General features: G+C 30.8%; 5 protein-coding genes across 12 annotated transcripts; 2 read left to right on the plus strand and 3 right to left on the minus strand.

Annotated features, from left to right (window-relative positions):
- Nucleotides 1-1,944: 1,944 nt before the first annotated feature.
- On the minus strand, nt 1,945-7,450 carry LOC117231517 (poly(A) RNA polymerase gld-2 homolog A-like). Of its 6 annotated transcripts, none has more exons than XM_033490034.1 (11): nt 6,942-7,448; nt 5,729-6,501; nt 5,247-5,632; nt 4,964-5,148; nt 4,613-4,896; nt 4,372-4,540; nt 4,136-4,279; nt 3,928-4,056; nt 3,667-3,856; nt 3,475-3,590; nt 1,945-3,397 (listed from the first exon to the last, which is right to left on the minus strand). In XM_033490034.1, the coding sequence occupies exons 2-11, from the start codon at nt 5,909-5,911 to the stop codon at nt 3,234-3,236; spliced, it is 1,950 nt and encodes a 649-aa protein (XP_033345925.1). In that variant the 5' UTR covers nt 5,912-6,501; nt 6,942-7,448; the 3' UTR covers nt 1,945-3,233. The 6 variants fall into 6 exon arrangements, with proteins under 6 accessions (XP_033345925.1, XP_033345924.1, XP_033345920.1 ...); XM_033490029.1 differs by having other exon boundaries at nt 3,234-3,397; nt 4,964-5,166; nt 6,942-7,450; XM_033490032.1 differs by lacking the exon at nt 6,942-7,448 and adding an exon at nt 6,771-6,908 and having other exon boundaries at nt 3,234-3,397; nt 4,964-5,166.
- Nucleotides 7,451-7,770: 320 nt separating this feature from the next.
- Nucleotides 7,771-9,579, minus strand: LOC117231519 (coatomer subunit epsilon). The gene is made up of 3 exons (XM_033490039.1): nt 9,421-9,579; nt 8,733-9,221; nt 7,771-8,663 (listed from the first exon to the last, which is right to left on the minus strand). Exons 1-3 carry the CDS (start codon nt 9,550-9,552, stop codon nt 8,355-8,357), a joined length of 930 nt encoding a protein of 309 aa, XP_033345930.1. The 5' UTR covers nt 9,553-9,579; the 3' UTR covers nt 7,771-8,354.
- LOC117231518 (syntaxin-18) lies at nt 9,405-11,362 on the plus strand. 3 transcript variants are annotated; one of them, XM_033490037.1, is made up of 2 exons: nt 9,405-9,537; nt 10,084-11,362. In XM_033490037.1, exon 2 carries the CDS (start codon nt 10,359-10,361, stop codon nt 11,328-11,330), a length of 972 nt encoding a protein of 323 aa, XP_033345928.1. In that variant the 5' UTR covers nt 9,405-9,537; nt 10,084-10,358; the 3' UTR covers nt 11,331-11,362. The 3 variants fall into 3 exon arrangements, with proteins under 3 accessions (XP_033345928.1, XP_033345926.1, XP_033345927.1); XM_033490035.1 differs by having other exon boundaries at nt 9,536-9,670; XM_033490036.1 differs by lacking the exon at nt 9,405-9,537 and adding an exon at nt 9,872-10,016.
- A 102-nt stretch (nt 11,363-11,464) lies between these two features.
- On the minus strand, nt 11,465-17,889 carry LOC117231516. Its single transcript, XM_033490027.1, has 4 exons — nt 17,547-17,889; nt 13,545-17,282; nt 13,256-13,469; nt 11,465-13,166 (listed from the first exon to the last, which is right to left on the minus strand). The coding sequence occupies exons 2-4, from the start codon at nt 17,253-17,255 to the stop codon at nt 12,964-12,966; spliced, it is 4,128 nt and encodes a 1,375-aa protein (XP_033345918.1). The 5' UTR covers nt 17,256-17,282; nt 17,547-17,889; the 3' UTR covers nt 11,465-12,963.
- A 198-nt stretch (nt 17,890-18,087) lies between these two features.
- Nucleotides 18,088-18,537, plus strand: LOC117231346. The gene is made up of 2 exons (XM_033489721.1): nt 18,088-18,248; nt 18,345-18,537. The coding sequence occupies exons 1-2, from the start codon at nt 18,158-18,160 to the stop codon at nt 18,470-18,472; spliced, it is 219 nt and encodes a 72-aa protein (XP_033345612.1). The 5' UTR covers nt 18,088-18,157; the 3' UTR covers nt 18,473-18,537.
- The last annotated feature ends 229 nt before the right edge of the window (nt 18,538-18,766 follow it).

Genomic DNA, 18,766 nt, shown 5'->3' on the forward strand with positions numbered 1-18,766 from the left:
GATGTGAAGAATGAAAAAGAGAAAAGATTTGGAGTGCATTATATTGGCTCTGATAAACGCGTTACATGTCTTTTTGACATTTCCTTAGAAAAGGTATAGGATGAACAACTACTGCCAAGGGAAGGAAAGAGAAAGAGAAACGAATTACGCCCCTATAGAGATTTTACAGGACCCTAAAAATATCGTGTTTTTTGATGGTTCATATAGACCTCTTTCGATCACTATCTTGTAAGCTGCGAAAGAAAATCACAACAGAAAAAGTACGGTTCTTGCAACGCGTGGACACGCGACAACGTCAATAATAAGAAAACAATGACAGTACAAGACCATCCTTATCATTGGCTTGTCCTTTAACCGACAAAAACCACCATCATCGATGAAACGTTGCCGATCGAATTGTCGTCAAACAGTATGAGGCCGACACTTGAGGTATCATCGTGAAGGAGGAATCCTTTCTCAGAAGCTTGGCGTGATAATTGACATTACGCTATTGGATAAGGAATCCTATTAATTTTTGATCATGTTAATTAATTTCTATCTTTTCTGCTTAGACCGGTATATATATTGTATATATTTTATTTACCGCAGGGGTCGAGAGAGCGCGCAAGAATGAAAAAAAAACAATTCATTCAGTATTTGTGTTTTTTCTTTTATACGACTTGCAGATGAATGACTAAAAAAGTGACGAATCACAATGTACATTGAAACAATTAAGACAATGTACTCTGAAAAAAAGAAAAAAAGGGGAAAAGTGGGAATGTTGAATCCAATCATTAACATTATAATCCTTTAACAGCATCTTTCAGATACAGACAACTGCAGTTTTGAAAAAAAGAATACTGGAAAAAAACAAGAAATTATTTGGATTTTGAATATTATTCTTATCTATAACGGTATAAAGTAGTCCATTTAGTGTTCAAAGTATTTTATTAGTTCTAATGTACTGACTAAAGCATCGTTCTATCTGCTAATTCTTTTAATTTAGATACTTTCTTCTTTTTTGTTCTTTTCTTACCTTCATATACCCCCCCCTTCTACTTTATTTTTCTGTTTTCTCTATTTTCTGTTTATACTGGCTTCTCGCGGTAATGAATTTGATAATTGACTCACATAACAAATTAAAATTGAGAGAAAAAAAGGAAGACAACACGTTATATGACGCAAAATTGTTTTCTTTTCTTCTTCCTGACCAACAGCGCACCGCTAACTGCAGAATATAGTATGGAAATTCATTGTGAAATCTTAAGAAAATGAATAAATTTAATTTGAAGAGAAACAACAAATTTATTTCGTTCGTTTCTAACCTATAAAATCTCACATGTTGTACACCACTTTTCGATTAAAGTTAATCTTTCGGTAAAATTTTATAATAATAATAATAATTAATTAATGGTCATATTCTATGTGTATATAAATAGTTTTTATTTAACAACAAAATCTAAATTACAAAAATTTGATATTATCGCCTTAAAATTTTGTATAACATGTGCGTAGAATTGACAAAAAATGAGATTATGAATTTCCAGTTGAGTGAAAGAAGATACTTAACACTATTTAGTTTTCATTTTATATCAGTTACAAAAATAAGTAAATTAATTAGAAAAATATATTAGGCCTGCCAATATACATATGACATACATTGTTTACGCTAATCATTCGAAAATTTGGCTAAATCGTCCAGTACATACGAAAGAAAAATTTGATAAAAATAATGACTTTTTTCTTTAACAAATCGTTAATTTTAATATTTGATTTATAAATAACATATTTCAATTTGCACAGGCCCAAAGATTGTACACAGCATTTCACAGGTTTTATACTGTTAACACAGCCTTACGTTTTTATTATACATTATGTTAAATATCTAATATGTTATTTTTCATATGAAAGACTAGTCAAAATCAGACTAGAACTGGAATAAAAGATTTTTTATTTCTTTTTAAATTGAAAATAGGAACTTTGATGATTGATTCACCTTAGAAGAAACGCTATTGCAAATATAATAATATATAATATACTAGTGAGTTCAGTCTACTTGCAAATTTTTTTAATAAATGATTATTAATAGAGATTATTTTTTCTTTGAGAAGTACATATCGGGTAGAATGCGTGAATCATGAAGTAAAGACGAAAATAATTTATTTGTTTGGCACATGATATAAATAATCAGAATTTAATCATCACTATGTTAGTAAGATGACCAATTGATTTTAACTAATCTTTTGCTGTTATTGTTGACAATATTGATGTACATCTAGTTAACATCTTTTTTTTTATTTTTTCTTTTTCTCGAACAACAATTTTTTATCTTTTTTGCTTTTTAATTTTTTTTCATTATCTCAAGGAGATATTTTTTAAAATGCTTTTTTATGTGTAAATTTAAGTTCTCTATGTTTATTAAATTAAGAATAAGTACTTTTCATCTTGCATATAAATATATTATACAGTCGAAAGAAAATTCGATGACGTGTCATTCCTCTAATTTTAAATATATGCTTTTTTCTTTCATTTTTTACATTGCATTGAACCCATTTTGATTTTTATTAGAAGTAATTCTCAAGGGCAATTAAGACCTTTGCATCATACTTTTTAGATCAATGGGAGGCTACGTATCGAATAAATTATAGTAGCCTATAAGTGTAAGGCACCGTATTTTCGTATTTGAGAATTTTGAAAAAGAGAAAAGAAAACTTTATATATAAAAAAGCATACGAACCGAAGTGAACTTGAAAAGATTCTGAAAACGATAATAATGTTTTTGTACAAAAAAAAGTGTTTCATTCATATACATACAATTACTACTATCGAATATTCGATTTGATTTAGTGTCATTTTTTATCGAGTCGCGAATGTTATTGCATTTTCATATTAAATGTTTAAAGGAAGTTTATGAATATTCTATTTTTATCGTATTAGAGCTCTCTGTGAGTGGTTTTATATGTTTATAAAAAAGCAAATAAAACAGAAACGAAACAAGACGAGAGAAAAACTCGAGCTTATAAACGCAACAGATGAGCCGTTGCACAAAAGCGCAGGCTATTATCACAAGGTACGAGCATATTAGCTCTAGGTAAGTGTAAAATTACCTCGTTGTACTTTTTTATCTCAAGTGGTATCAGTCGAATTGCCTCGAATTATATCGAAAGAGGCCAATTGCAAAAATAAACCGTTTTTCAAATATAAAATTGTACTAGGTAATGTGAGTATTTTTGTACCAGCCTGCACAAACGTGATTACGTCACGATATAGGGTGAAGTAGAATCCACCTTGATGAATATCCTGGCTAGGTCATGATGCTCTTTTAAGTTTTGGTATGTACAATCAAAGACGTGTTTAATCCTTGCAAAAACATCCGGATCATAAACTGATCTAGCTGTGTTAGTTAGATCGAATGGTTCTGTAGATATGTAGACATTCCATGAGTACAGAACATCTTTTTTTCTCTAGTAGTTTTTAAATTATTACATAACTCACCTTCAATACATAGATACTTCCATTGATGAGGGTCATTTTTATAAGATCGTGCTCTGCGACATTCTTCTATTGCTATTTTATTTGCCAGCCGAACTGATATCGCATACTGATTGAAACTGATTGAATTTTATTTTATTTAAACTTTTATTTTATGGAAATATACTCTAATATATTTTTTTTCTTTGCACTTACTCGAACATGACGTAATATCGAAAAAATTCCACAAATAATTCCCCTAAAGTTTGTCGATTCTTAGGTCGAAGTATGGAAACTGGAATGTTCAATTCTTCTTGGATATCTATGCAATGAATGTCTGTATGTGGTGCGAATTTGCCCTTATAAAGTGAATGTAAACATGGTAAAACTGGTGGATTAACACCACCTAAAAAAAGAATAAAGAATATATATATACATATATATATTAGTATCATACAATGTAAATCCAATACATACACTGCAAAAAATGAAGGACCATAAGAACTAAGGAATAACTGGATATTGTCATGTTCTTGGCATCATTGATATTCTGAGATTGAGCCCAAAGTTTAACCACAAGTACTAATGGTCTTACCCTCCAATCAACTGCAAAATAGTGAAAATAATTTCAGAAATTAAAAAACTGTACATAAACAAAATATCTTTTATCTAATAATCATCTTACTCCGAGAATAACAGTAAAGAAGATGAGTATTCCGAATGCCAACAGCGTTATTACAATTTAAATCAACTTCTAAATTTTGTATTGAATCGTAGAACTTTAGAATTGGCACCTTTGCTTGTATAAGTTCTAATTGTTCTATAAAATCTGTTAGTATAAAAAGGTTATTTGATTAATTTGAATTGATATAAAAGTAATATTAGCTACCTAATGTGAAACTAATACTTAAACTAACATACCACATCTCTTAAGGCATTTTAATATTTGTTCTAAATGCCCAATAGCCTCGTTCCTTTGATCCATTTCTGTATGCCTCACTAAAAGGCACATGTCAACATCACTATTATCAGACCCAAAACCATTCATCGTAGAGCCAACCAAGAATAAACCATATTTTGGAAAAGCAGTCTGAAAATGATCACCTCAACTTAAATATCCATTTATAGGTAATCGAGTCAGAATCAAATAGTCATATATTACCTTAATATAAACGTAAAGATATCTCCAAAGCATCATCTTGTTCCTATAAACAATCTCAGTCTGTTGATTTAACATAAATTTTGACCAAATTTCTTTCGAAAGTCTATCCCAAACCGATCCAATAAGTAAATCGTCCGGTGTACGGGTTACTTCAACTAAATGTGATCTAGCTAAAAATCGATCTGGAGCAATTCCGTATCTAGGAAACACATGATAATTGGGCGATAAGAATCCCATATATCTTTTATTTCTAGGTGATCTTTGAGGAGGTGGACTGTTCCTTCCTAGAATTATAATTTATTTCTGAAGTAAATGAACAGATCAATTAGTGTATTATCAATATGAACGTACCTGAATGATACCTTCTTTTATTCTGGTACGTTTGTACTTGACTCCTAGACGTTGACATAGTAGTGGGATAGCAATTAATAGATCTTTGATTCTGATAATATTGGTGCATAGGACTATTTGAAATTATACCATATTGCACTATTCTGTTGTTTGTAACACTATTTGGAAGTATCTTGTGTGATTTTCTGTAAGAGAATAATTTCCTGATTTTTACATATTGAAAAATGATATTACCTATAACCGATCTAATTGTTTTTTATTTATTTAAATGAACAATACTCACTTCATACTTTGTTCTACCGAAGAAATTACAGAATCTCGTTCATCCGAGCTCTCTGTTCGACTGCTATCAATGTGATGTTTATTCGGTGTGGGAGATCGTGAACTGAAGCCGCTATCACTGCCGTATTTTTCGTTATTTACGAAAGACTCTCGAAAGGAAGTTCTTTTACTCAATTTATTATACCAGTTTGATTTTTTATTTGCCAAACCGTTATTGTTTGGTCTAAAAGTAAAATGTGGAGAAGGTATAAGAGATGTGTTGTTGGATGTATTTACATGTCTCTGCCAGTGTCCTCGTTGTGTGCCATTATTTGACTGCATATACTCCACATGTCTTAAAGATGGTATCTCAACCCCCATCAGTAGCTCCAATGGATAAGATCCTGTCTGCAAGAATACCGCTTGTACTCAAAAGCATTTAGTCCATTATTAGAATACATTAATATTTAGAAATTTGTTAAATATAATAAACTTAAGATATACTTGAATCATATGTCTGTTCTGAGAGCAAGCATCTGTGTGATATTTTACATATTCTGCTTGATGGAATGCACTTGCACCATGAATGTGCATTGTATGTGGTTGAATTGGCGGACACTGTCCATTTGCCTGTTGGCCACCCATTATCTGCACCATTATTTGTGGTGGATACACAGTATGATACATAGTCAAAATAAATATATAAAATGCTACAAAATATAGTACTTAAATCTAGAGGAACTTTTGTACTTCTTAACAAGGCAAGTATTATACTATATAATGCACTAAATATGTGAGTATTATTTACATAAATTTATAATAAATTTCGATTTGAAAATAAAATTCATTAACAAAAAAATATAGCTACACATTTATCATTCACAAATTCAACCTTTTCCTGTTGTATTTTTTCATTGGATATATAGCATATATCTAAACATTTTAAATATAATTTGTAAAGAAATAAGTTAAATCAATGCAAAGTGTTAACTGTCTGATTAATAGTCGAACAAATAATATAAATTCCAGGAGAACACTTTAAATATAAACCATGTATCTTATATTTTAATATATCTCATTTCTCTACGACCTTCAATAAATTCCCCTCTAATTATTTGAACATGAACTCGTTTCTCTTATTGTATCTCGTTTATTATTATTTAATTTCAACAGTAGATAGTACTTTTGATCGGCCGTTGTGACGTTTAAATATTGAACACTTCTATTTTTCGAATTCTTAGCAAAGGGTCTAGATTCACGACTTGCAAAGTGCATTCCTGAAAACACAAAAAAATCATTAACAAAATTCATCATCGATTCGAATATAATAATTTTATTACTAATTCTTGTATACCAATCTATGTATCTATATAATATTTACTACGTAAAAATTTTCTATATTATAGGTTAGACACTGATATGTAATAACACTATATAATTAGAAAATTGTCTCTAAACACGTAACGATGATTATAGATTATATTTAATACACAGAGGTACCACAATCAGTTATATTTGATACAAATCATATACAGAAAAAAACTACCTATCGTGTAAATAACAGGGAAAATGGTTAGTTAAGAAAAGTGGGAAAATTAGAAGAATCGGAAAACCGATGAAGACGATGCAATAACAGAGATCAAAATTATGGACAATTATAGACTAGCATTAGCATTCACCGTCATTTTAATAATATAATCAGAAATTGATGATATACCTATTCTGAGTCGCCATGTTACAAAGATCTGTTCTCGATCTAACGCGATATTTCTCTAAGAAAAAAACCCACGGATCTGTGATTCCTGATCGTTCTCAAGTGATTAATAGAGAACGATACGATATTCAAAAGTGCCTTGGTCTCACGATTGTATCTCCCGCCGGACTCCAGTAAATGATATACGATCTTCAAAACAACGAAATACGTATTTTCCTGCGGTGATCACGTCTTCGGGATTTGCACGAGACTCTTGACACTTTTAACGCATTCCGACTTACTAAACTTGCCCGTTTAAATTTTCGAATTCTTCCATGTAATAAACGTTTTTCGACTTGACACTAGATATTTACGAAACGTAACGTCAGATGGCGTTAAAAGAAATCTTGATTTACCAAAGGAGCAATGAGAAAAGTTGCCGATCGTTCGATTATTTTATCTATAATTAGACTACCGGATGTTATGCGTTTATTAAAGAGTAGAAGTATATAGAATTTACGTACAATATATAAAATTCAAAATAAAATATAATATAAAATGTGCAAAGTTATGACTAGACTGAGGATATGCAAATTTATATTTTTATAAACATGATTGAAAAAGAATTTAAGTAAAGATTCGTTTTACCCATTAAAATATATACTTTACTTTGGATATTCTATACATCTTTATATGTTGTATCAATTCTGTGTAGTTTTGCATCTTTAAATTTTGCATTAATCCATAAGAATTTGCAATTTACTTATAACAATTACAAAGTGTTCAGAAAAATATGAATTTGCATAAACATTTGTAATCTACTTATAATAAGAAGGAAAATAGTAGCAAATTCATTTAGTTGAATGTATATTTCATGCTTCTTTTTGTTATCAGTATACCCATATATGGAATAAGTTGTTATACTGTAATAATATATGAGATGAAATTTGTATTAACACATACATTCTCGTTTAATGTATGTCAAAATGCATGCAAATTGAAATTTTATCTGATATTTGTTTCATAGATTTGTCTTATAACTGTAATATAAAATGGCAGCCATATTGTTAATTCTTATAAATATTTTATTGAGAGAGTGGATGAAGAGTAGATACCTAATTATATTTTTTTTATACGTCTTCTTAATTATATATGTAAAAATTGTAAATAGTTTCGTTCATCTATCTTTTTTATTTGCCAATTACTGTAAAAATTTCATGCAAAAGTGAAATACCTCGTATAAAATCACTAAACTGAAAAAAAGTAAATGAATACTCCTCTACAGAGAACAAGGACTCGAATTCACGTAGAAGTGCATTTTACCCTGCAATAGCACTCTAACCTCATAGCACTTTGCATCTAGAATTTGTATTATTACATTGTTTTCGATACTTCTGTTTAAACCTTAATTCATAAAATGCTATGATTCGGTATGATTTAGGTGGATGAAGAATACTGTTTCCTGAGCCTTTGAAATTCTATCTCTTTCTGTAAATACTCTTTAACAAATGGATGTTCCAAATGTGAATCTTTTAGTTGACTCAAATAACGATTAGCAACTTCAGGCGGCTTTCCCATATGTTGAGAAAGGACAATCATATTGATTAAAGTGTCTGGATTGTTACTATCTTTGTCCAAAGATTCTTGCAAAGCTGTTTCAGCTTCTTCGTATTTAGCTAGCCCAATGAAACAAGTAGCTTGACCATTTAATAGCATACTCGTACTGGAATGTTTGTCTATCATATCCTAAAATCATAATACATTAATAAATTGCCTTCTGATTGAACATTTCATACAATACATATATGATCGTACTTGAAATATGTAATAAGCATCTTGTAACTTATCTCCGCCACTGCTTATATTTAGCCATGCCTGTGCTAGTTGTGTCAGAGTGGCATCATCATCCTTCTCCTGCATAGTTAGCAGCTCTTTCTTTGCGAGATCTAACCGATCCATTTTTAAGTAAATCTGTAGCGTTAGGGCTAGACATTCTAAGTGATCTACATTACGAAGTATCCTAAGTGCTGCCTCTAAGTTCTTTTCGTGATAGTAGATGGTTGCAGCAACGATTAGGAAGTTATGATTATCGTAATCAGCGCGGTTGGTCGCTTGTTGCAATTCGGTGACAATCGCCTCTCTGCGAGCAGGATTCGCAAAATAATCCGCCAACATTTTCAGTGGTTGCAAATCAGGAGGGGAAGAATTATTAATTTCATCTAGCACAACACGGAATTTTCGTTGCGCTATGTACGCACGATAAAGGAACACATCTCGTTCCATCGTCACCTCTGGCGAAGATGACTATAAAAACAAAAAATGATATTAACATTCTATTTTAAGTAACTAGAATTTATTTTTAACATGCATGAATAAAGATTAGATTAACATCATGGAAATAAAGAGTAAAATAGTTCGTCTTGATGGTATTGGAAAAAATACCTTTAATAAAGAGAAGAAGCAAGAATATTGTTTGAAGGAAATGTACTTTGAACAAACAAACCTTTATTTTTTGTGCTTCGTTGATACATTGCTGATAGTTTCCAATATAAAAGTGATTTTTCACGTCGAAAAGTTCGTCGACGTCTGCTTGCTGCTGACGTGCCATCTTGTCATTTCGGTAATACTGTTTCATTCAGCTACGTGTTCCGGTTTTCAAAAATCGTGTACTGCAATACCGACTACTTCATTCCATGAGAATAATTCAATTTTATATATTTTTTCAATTTGATCATTTTTTTACAAATTTTAAGGTTAGTCTTTTCTTTTAACTTAGATGACTTAATTCAAGTATACATTCTTCGATTTTAAATACAGTTTCGTGCATTAATAATTAAATTTAATATTTTCTGTTTATCATATCCTTAACATATTTTCTGGAATGTCTGTTTTTAAACGTCGTAAAAAATTGTAAAATGGAATATATGCAAATATATTAATTGTATCGTATACAAACGATTGTGTATACAAATTATAAATCATTATTTCAAAAGTCATAATACAATTTGTTTCGTCATTAAAGTAGTAAATGAGACAATTGTAATGGCTTCATTATAGTATTATACGCCTATACATATTAAGTTATTTATCGCATTAATGGTACATTCTTTTTTGATTGTTTAAGCGATGTCATTTCCCGTATTTTTAAGATCTTTTTTATTTTTAGGTTAAGCATTGTGATATTTTACAGCATAATGCAATGAACTTTATAAAGTAAGGTAAACAATTTTATTGGGATATGAGACGACATTTTCATATATAAATTTTATAAAGTATTATACATACCAATTCCTGTATGATCCAAAAATTACAATTAGTTTTATTTTAAACTTTATCTTCTTCTATTGAATGCTATAAAGGTGCTATTGGTGAATGTAAAATAAGATATTCTTTTTTTTTTTACCAAATATATGAAAAAGTTTATTTAAACAACAATTAAAAATGGATGTTAGTACACTATTTAAAGTAAGCGTGCAAACTGTTAGTCTTCGTAACAAAGCATTAGGAATTAATGATAATACACGGAACCTAAAAAGGGCAAAGAATAAAAGTGCCTTTTTTATTAAAGCCCAAGGTGTTGTTGCACAAATTTCCAAATTACGTGAATTCCTATTGGAGAACCGTAAAGCATACTTAAACTTTTCAAACTATTTGTCAAATGTACCAAGCATGTCAGATGGAGATCGTGATAAAATCGATATTGGTGCACAAAAAATAATGAGTACCTGTTCCCAATTAATCAAGGATTTAAGAAGAGAAATAGCAGGTTCTGAAGTTTCTCCACAAAACTTAGAACACAGAGAAATTATGTTGTTATTAATTGAGGATTACTTAAAGAATGTTTGTAAGATCTACTCAGAACAAAAAGCAATACAAGTAAAAAGAGCGATAGAGGTAAGAAAAATTGCCAAACTAGAGTTGGATACAAAGCCTATCAAACAGATACAACCTAAAGTGGAAAAACCTAGCTTAAACATAAATGAAGCTGAAGATAAGGAAAGTAAAATTGACTATAATAAATCTAGTGCTATGAAAATACAAGAAATGAATGGTGATGTAAATGCACTGATGTATGAAGACAAAATATCGCCTGAAGATATACAGACCTTAGAGGCAGAAAACAAGCAACTATATAATGAACTTAACACATTAACGGAAGAAGTGAAACAAATAGAAAGTAAAGTTGTACATATAGCAGAACTTCAAGAAATATTCACAGAAAAGGTATTGGATCAAGACAAGGACTTAGATCGTTTAATGACGAATGTCGTTGGATCGACGGAAAATGTAAAAGATGCTAATGAGCAAATTAGACAAGCGATTCAAAGGAATGCTGGGCTTCGAGTGTGGATTCTTTTCTTTCTTCTAGTTATGTCATTCTCTCTGTTATTTCTCGATTGGTATAATCCTTAAAATAAAGAAGTGAATGTGTTATTTTATTACAATTGTTTGTACATATTCCTGAAGGTCGTTTTACTATATGTGAAATATTAATATGCATAATACTTATATGTCCTACTAGATTGTTAATGAAAATGAACAAAATATTTGCCAAAATATGTCTGTATTTTATCCCCAAACATTTTACATAATAGCTACATCTTACATAATAAAATTTATAGTATATATTTACTTATATATACACATTCGCACATGTGCAACTTCCGCATACAATTTCTTTTCTTTTTTTGTTGTTGTCCTATAGATATTTGGTTTAACAGAAAGTCATTCTGTAAATTAATGAAAGTATCGCAAACGCTCATATAAGATACATTTTCTTGTACCTTTTATCACTTAAAGATCATTTATGCTATCTTACTTTAAGGTATTCAGAGGCAACCTGCTTGATATTTGTTTTTTTACTGAACATATACCCGCTATGAATAAGTAATAAGAGTTCTATAAATTCCTTACTGATGGGATATATATCCAGTACATAAAAAGTGTAATGTAAATAGGTTTTACGATCTGTCACTATAATTTTATGTAAAAAAATATTTACAGGATACACCACCCATTATTAACTTTGATTTACAGAGTTATTTTAATATTTGCTGTGAATTTCCCAAATAAAAACTAATAAACTCAAATTAGAATCGCGTCTTAATACAAAAGTAATTCTTATAGCAAACTGCCTATTTCCTGATAACGCAAAGTTTGTTTTGTTTTTTAGAAACAAATAATTACCTATGTAAATATGAGGAGAAAATTGCTCTTGAAATATAATAATAATTCGTGTATAATTAAATGTGTTGTTTGATTATAGTGAATGAGCTAATATGGAAAAACAATATCCAGTTATTTACAACATTAATGTAAATATGAATTATTATTAGATTTCTAGTTATATTATATTTGTATATCTTTTTGCCTCTCGCAAAACGATACTTAAAACAATCTTGTCAGCATAAAAAATCTTGATGTAAATGAAATAATAATATGGAATCGCATAAATTGCGATTATAAATTAATTATGGAATATTTTTTAAAATTTGTTTGTTTACAATTCATTTGCTTTTTGTTTTTTTTTACAAAAATCATTTTTGATTTAGAATTTGATTTATACAAAATGTTACAAAATTCTAACTCTACCTTTTTTTTAAAGTGATAAACAATACGGTGTAATAAGCATATATAAGTTCTGTATAATAAGAAATCACAAAAAGAGAAATCTTTACACCAAATATTCATACAGTATACAGTGTTATTATATAAAACATGTTTCAATATTTTTGAACATAAACTAACTTTACATAACATATTTCATTTAAGGAATCATACTTAACTATCTTAATTTAATTCTTCTATCAGACACCTATCAAAAGATTTTTAACATTGGAAAACTACTAAAATAATAGTTTTAAAGTAGTAGTACTTTGCAATTGATAAATGTATAAACAAATAGATGTGCTTTAAAGTGTCTGACAACGAGAAAAATAATATTTTCCATTTATCAGAACAATACAGTAAAAGTAAGAGATTTTTGTAATTTACAAAAACAGGATCTCACCTGCTTCCGAGATTATAGATGTAATTTCTTGATCATTTAATGTACCAAATTTTTTTTATAATTATATTTATAACGAACACTTGCATCATACGGACAAAATTTCCCTTCTATCAAACATTGGACAATCCATGTTGTAGAAAGTAATGGAATTTGTAGTTTATTAGCCTTCTCCGCTGCCCAGGATGGGCACAAACTATTTGTAAGAACTACAGTTCCCTGTACAAAATTTTCCATTACATCTAAAAATTTATAAAAAGTCTTATTTAGTATTAATGCTTAATATTATATTTTCAATTCACAAAGTTTTCATCATAAAAAATTTTCATACCTGCTTTGTCCGCTAATATAATAACAGCACCTGCGTTTTCACAAATTTGGCGCCAAAATGGAGCAAATTGTTTTTCAGACTCTACAACTGGAATTATCACAACAACCTGAGTCAATGGTTTGTTGCTTTGTCTTTGGAACATTTCGATATATGAATTTTTATCTAAGCTCCATCCCGCTGGTAATCCATCTTCTGCTGGATTTACAAATTTTCCCTGTAAAATACGATAATTATAAGCTACAAAAAATAATAAATTTTTGTATAAGAGTACTAGAATTACAATACTTACCTCCTGACAACATCTTATTATCCAATTATGATTATAAGCAGGTATACCAACCGAAAGACACAACAGACTCTTCGCAGTTGTGTTTGGCACGTTCGTTATTAGTTTTGTATTTTTGTACTCATCTTGTGGGATTTCACTGAAGTCAGTGTAGACTTTTCCGCCACCTGCCACTATTTGCTTGTTTAATCTATCTCTTATAAAAGGCTTTTTTGACCATTCTATCTCATCTTCGGTTCCTGGATCTGAATCTTTATCATCTTGAAATCGATCGATAGTTTCTACGGATGCACAGGTAAGAAGGAAAGACATGCCTTTAAACAGATTCGAATCTGCACGCGGAATTGGACCAAACATTGCAATGGTTTCTGCATCGTCTACTTTTTTTTTACTTCTCGATTTGCTTTTAATTCGATTTTGTGGTCCTTTTACAACTTGCTCATACGGGGTTCCAATTATTTCGGGTTGTACTCCAATAGAAAAGACTTCGTCCTTTACAGAAACATTAGAGTCGCTGGAAACGCCATCACTTTCAAAGGGTACCTTCTTCTCTCTTTTAATCGAAGATGTTACACCCGATACAGATGGTTCTACTTCAATTTTGTTTGTAGGAGTCTGAATTAGTTTAGATTTAGGAGTAGAAAAACTGGGAGTGGCGATTCGTTTCGAACGTCTTTTTCCATCAACCATATTATCTAATGTTATTTGCCCTAAATGCTTTGGCGTAGATGGAAGACTCTTATTCCCCAAATTGATTTCCTCTTTCAACACTTGAGCCTGATCAGCTGATAAAGAAAGATCCTTGATTTGAACTTCTAGCTTTTCTCCTTCGTCTGTCTCTACTGTGTAATATACTTCGTTATTTACAATCTCAACATTGATGATTATACCGCACGATCCATAATCGTAATTCTTGGTAGCGGCATACACGGATAGACCCTCTTTCAAAACTTTCGGTATCGGTATAACAAAGTCTTCTATAAGTACTTTATTTTTTCCATCATAGAAGTTTACCTTATATTTCGTCTTTATTTTATCGATAACTGTACCAGGATAATAATTATTGTCCGACCATTTAGCGAATACATCCTTACCAATTAATTCATCTATCATATGCGATTCGGATTTTGTTGAAACATTTATAGTGCTCGATATATTATCCGTATGTTCTGTTTTATTCTTTTTTCTATTCGGTGTATTAATGTTCTCTGCGAGATTTAATACCTTTGAAATCTTGTTCACTTCATTCGACTGATTATCTGACTTAATGCTTTTACTTCTTGGCCTCTTTACTGCTTTGCTCTTCTTTGTGCTTTTAGGAGTTTGTAACTGAACTATGTCTTTTGACACTTCTGGCGTAGAAGATCGAATCTTTTGTAAGTGGTCGTCTATCCTCTCGTTGCTAACATTGTATGCATCAACGCCAGTGAGTTCAGTATTTGCAAAGTTTAAAATAGTTGTTGTAAGAAGGTGACTGTTTTGCCATTCTTTGCTTAGACGTTCGTACGCTTCGTCTATTGCGTGTTTATCATTCAGCGAATGAATATCTTGGCCGTGTCTTTTCGCATGTTTCGCCGGTACTCTCGGTAACGAGAAATGTGTACTATCTCTTATCGCAAGCTTGGCTGCCAGTGAAGCGGCACTAGATGCAGAACTTAAGCTGATCGTTGAAGCAAATGAAAGTCTGGAAGGATTCAGTTGATATAATTGCGGGTTACTGTTTACTGATCCAGGAGATATTTCCTTATTGTCATTTCCAGAAATGTCTGCCAATGAAGCAGATGTATCATTGTTTTTCTGTCTGGTTAAAGTGGACTCTGTAGCAACAGTCTCACATTGCACACCAATGATTTCTTTACTTAGAAATTCCTTTGTACCTTCATCAATGTGTAATAAACATTTCATTCTAACATACATACCAATTTCTTTTTCCATTTGTAAGGCTTTTGTGATAGAACTACTGTGAATCGAGTTTGACTTACTTTTATCATCTACTATAAAAACCTCAGGCTCATTATCACTTACACTTAATAAGTCAACATGATCGCTGTCTTTAAGTATAGAAATTGATTTAATTTGTTTGTTTATATTATGTAGGGATGTAGAAATGTTATCTGCTTTGTCAAGAATTGGCATATCGTTAAACGTGTCTGATTGTAAACTAGCTGTACTGTCGGTATCGCATTTTTTTGATTCACTACTTCCATTTACCAATTTACCACTGGATTTAACCGAATCAAGGGATGATTCTTTGACATTTTCCACCGATTTATAACTAAATTCGCTACTATTTTTACTGTCGTAACAACTTTTGTATATTGTATCAGACTTTGTATTATCTAGGACACTCTTACTCTCGGCTTTCCCATCAGAATCTTCTTGAGACGAATCTAATATTATCTTCTCTCCATCCTCATCAATTTCTACTAATTCTTTGGATCTCGGCTTAGCTTCGTGAACAGTAGTTTTATCATATATAAGTTCTATGCTCATTCGCGATTTGGATATGCTCCCAGAACACATGTTAGAGTGAGATTCACATACTTCTTTAGACATTGATATTTCTTGAACATTGCTACTGTTTTCTTCTGAACTGATTTTTCTTTTAGGTTCAATACCATTTTCCTTATCTTCTGCTTTCTCACTGTATGTTACCTTACTATCTTTTGCTTCAATTGCTCTAATGCTATCTGTATTTTTATTACTCAAATCCGATTTTAATTTCTCAACTGCAACAGTTTTTAGGGAAGATGTACAGTCCCTCTCGTTTGTTTGAACCTGTATTACTCTATTTTCATTAGACTGTGATACATTTTTTACCTCTGATGTCTCTTCATTAAGGTCTCTCTTAGTAATAGCTTGATGTAGTTTTGATGTATCATTAAAATTTTTGTTCTTATCTATTTCATAATCTTTCATTTCCAATTCAGGGTGGTTTTCATCTCTATCTCTTTCTTTACATGATATTGACAATTCTACCATTTCTTTCATGTTGTCATCTTCTCCAACATCCTGAGTTTCTGCAATTATAATATTTGTGTTAGAGCAATTTTTAGGAAATTCATGATGGGAATCGTCAGATTTAAACGAATTCCAACTTTCTTCTTCTTCCTGTACTAGTTTCTCAGGCACTGATACATCTTCCCTAGATGCCGTCCTTAAAATTTTTGTAGGTGGTTCATTAAATGAACTTATTTTACGTTTTAGACTTATTATATTAGCACCACCTTGTTTCTTAGATGGTGAAGATGCTTCAGATGGTGTGCAATGTATTATTTCTTCATTTTCATCATCAGAAAATTTTTCTTTATTCTCTAAAGTACTACTTTCATCAATCTCTTTCTCCTCTTCTTTTTCGCATGGCTCTATGTTATGTTTTTCCTTCTCCTTCATAACTTCAACGTCTTGCGTATCTTCTACTTTTATATCATCATTCTGTACATCAAGCTTTGCTATATGCTCAGCCGTTAGTTTTATTTCATTCAAAGTTGATTCTGTGTTACCACCAGAGACAAAAGACAATGTTTTTTCATCTTTTGTATTTTCTAAATTTCGTTGCGATTCATCATCGCTTGTATCTATTAGATGAAAATCTTGACTTTCATTCAAACTATTGGCTTCACTAGATACCAAAACCCTGCTCTTTTCAAAACTTTCAGAACATATATCTTGATTTTCCATTGTACTATTTTCTATCTTTCCTATTTCTGACATATTTTTTACCCTTTTTTTACTAACATACTGGAATTAAAAACATATCAATGAAAATTTATTAATTTAATTCCCCTTATGGATAACTCTTAAAGTTATGTTTTTTAAAACGAATAAATTCAAATTGCTAATTCATAAAAATCGAGATAAAGCATAAAAAAAGATCGAAGCGAAATTCAAGGACACCCTATATATCAATACGGTGTTTACAACGAGAATAGAAGGTTACGGCGGGAACATCATGTGATCACGAAAATTTCTCGGAAATCTCAAGTTATAAAAAGTGAAACGTACCACAATTGATTACGCACAATGAGGCGTATTTTTTCAATTGAATTATTTGTACCTCCTTGTCAAAATATTACATTTGCCGTCGAAGATAAATATGTTCGCCGGCCGTCGGAAGCGGGAGCTCATGTATTCCTTCTGCCCGCTACTTTCACACTTGCCCTTTCTAACCTTGTACCTCGTACTCGTCTTGATCACGCACTTCTTTTTATTACTAGTCTCAAAAATTACATTAATAAACCGGTCTCCCATAGAAAATACCACGAAAACTCCACTTTTTAGACACAAAGCAACACAGGCCATAAAACGCCATCGCCACTTTTAGTAATCATAGATTATGTAATTCTAGATTTGCAGGGTTTCGCGGCTAGGTAACAAGGCACATTTACGAATTGACCAATTGCGTCGCCTCTTACGAGCGGCGTAATGTATATTATACCATATAATCGCTATTCGTGGACGAATTTCCTTCTGACCAATCAGAACGCGTGACTAGGATTAACGTGACCATCTTTGATTTCAATTACTACGACTAGAGTGGTCAGAATAATTAATTCGTAATATTTCTTGTTTTAAAAGAAAAGAGATATTAGTTACAAATTTTTATTTCTGAAATAATGTCGGATAATAATGTAAATATTATCCAGGAAATAAATAAATTAAATTTGGAGTTAAAAAAGAAATTGGAAGTAGTCTCAAAATGGAGAGGTATATTCTAATACTAGAGAGGACATTTCCTATTTGCTAATATATTAATTATTTCTATAATAAAAAGAGTCTTTTTAACATCTTTTTCACTTTTAGTCGAATGTGCTCAATTGCAACTAGAATTTCTGAAGTTGTACACTCCAGAATGTCTTGAAATTTTCGAATCGCTTAAACAAATGACTGACATGAGTATCGATTCGAATACTAAGTTTAATAATCCTTAGTTATTAAAAAATACCTTCTTATTAATGTACCATCACGATTTTCAATAAACAATATGAGACAATTATTTTGAAATATATTTATTACATTTGAATATAGGACTGACACATAGAATGTATTTCTGGTTTTAATAACATAAAGACAGACATAGATATACATACGTTGATCTTTTATCCGACGAAATATAAATTTACACTAGAATAGAATCATGGTGTACCTTTTTAAACTTTATTAAATATCTTTTAATATCGATATATTTCGGTAGATTACGTTGCATGTTGCATATTTCACAATGG

The sequence above is a fragment of the Bombus vosnesenskii genome, unplaced genomic scaffold, assembly GCF_011952255.1.
Source record: "Bombus vosnesenskii isolate JDL3184/JDL3185 unplaced genomic scaffold, Bvos_JDL3184-5_v1.1 scf7180000013272, whole genome shotgun sequence".
NCBI lineage: Eukaryota > Metazoa > Arthropoda > Insecta > Hymenoptera > Apidae > Bombus > Bombus vosnesenskii.

Bases quoted from the DNA above. Each gene is read 5' to 3' on its own strand.
- LOC117231517 (XM_033490033.1), bottom strand. From the start codon at position 5,911: ATGTATCATACTGTGTATCCACCACAAATAATGGTGCAGATAATGGGT. The intron at 4,280-4,371 runs GTATGTTAGTTT...TTATACTAACAG, and splicing joins AAAATGCCTTAAGAGATGTG to ATTTTATAGAACAATTAGAA. The intron at 4,057-4,135 runs GTAAGATGATTA...ACTATTTTGCAG, and splicing joins TCTTTACTGTTATTCTCGGA to TTGATTGGAGGGTAAGACCA.
- LOC117231346 (XM_033489721.1), top strand. From the start codon at position 18,158: ATGTCGGATAATAATGTAAATATTATCCAGGAAATAAATAAATTAAAT. The intron at 18,249-18,344 runs GTATATTCTAAT...TTTCACTTTTAG, and splicing joins AGTAGTCTCAAAATGGAGAG to TCGAATGTGCTCAATTGCAA.
- LOC117231519 (XM_033490039.1), bottom strand. From the start codon at position 9,552: ATGAAACAGTATTACCGAAATGACAAGATGGCACGTCAGCAGCAAGCA. The intron at 9,222-9,420 runs GTTTGTTTGTTC...TTGTTTTTATAG, and splicing joins ACGAAGCACAAAAAATAAAG to TCATCTTCGCCAGAGGTGAC. The intron at 8,664-8,732 runs GTACGATCATAT...TTATGATTTTAG, and splicing joins ATGCTTATTACATATTTCAA to GATATGATAGACAAACATTC.
- LOC117231516 (XM_033490027.1), bottom strand. From the start codon at position 17,255: ATGTCAGAAATAGGAAAGATAGAAAATAGTACAATGGAAAATCAAGAT. The intron at 13,470-13,544 runs GTAAGTATTGTA...CGTATTTTACAG, and splicing joins TAATAAGATGTTGTCAGGAG to GGAAAATTTGTAAATCCAGC. The intron at 13,167-13,255 runs GTATGAAAATTT...ATAAATTTTTAG, and splicing joins TATATTAGCGGACAAAGCAG to ATGTAATGGAAAATTTTGTA.
- LOC117231518 (XM_033490037.1), top strand. From the start codon at position 10,359: ATGGATGTTAGTACACTATTTAAAGTAAGCGTGCAAACTGTTAGTCTT.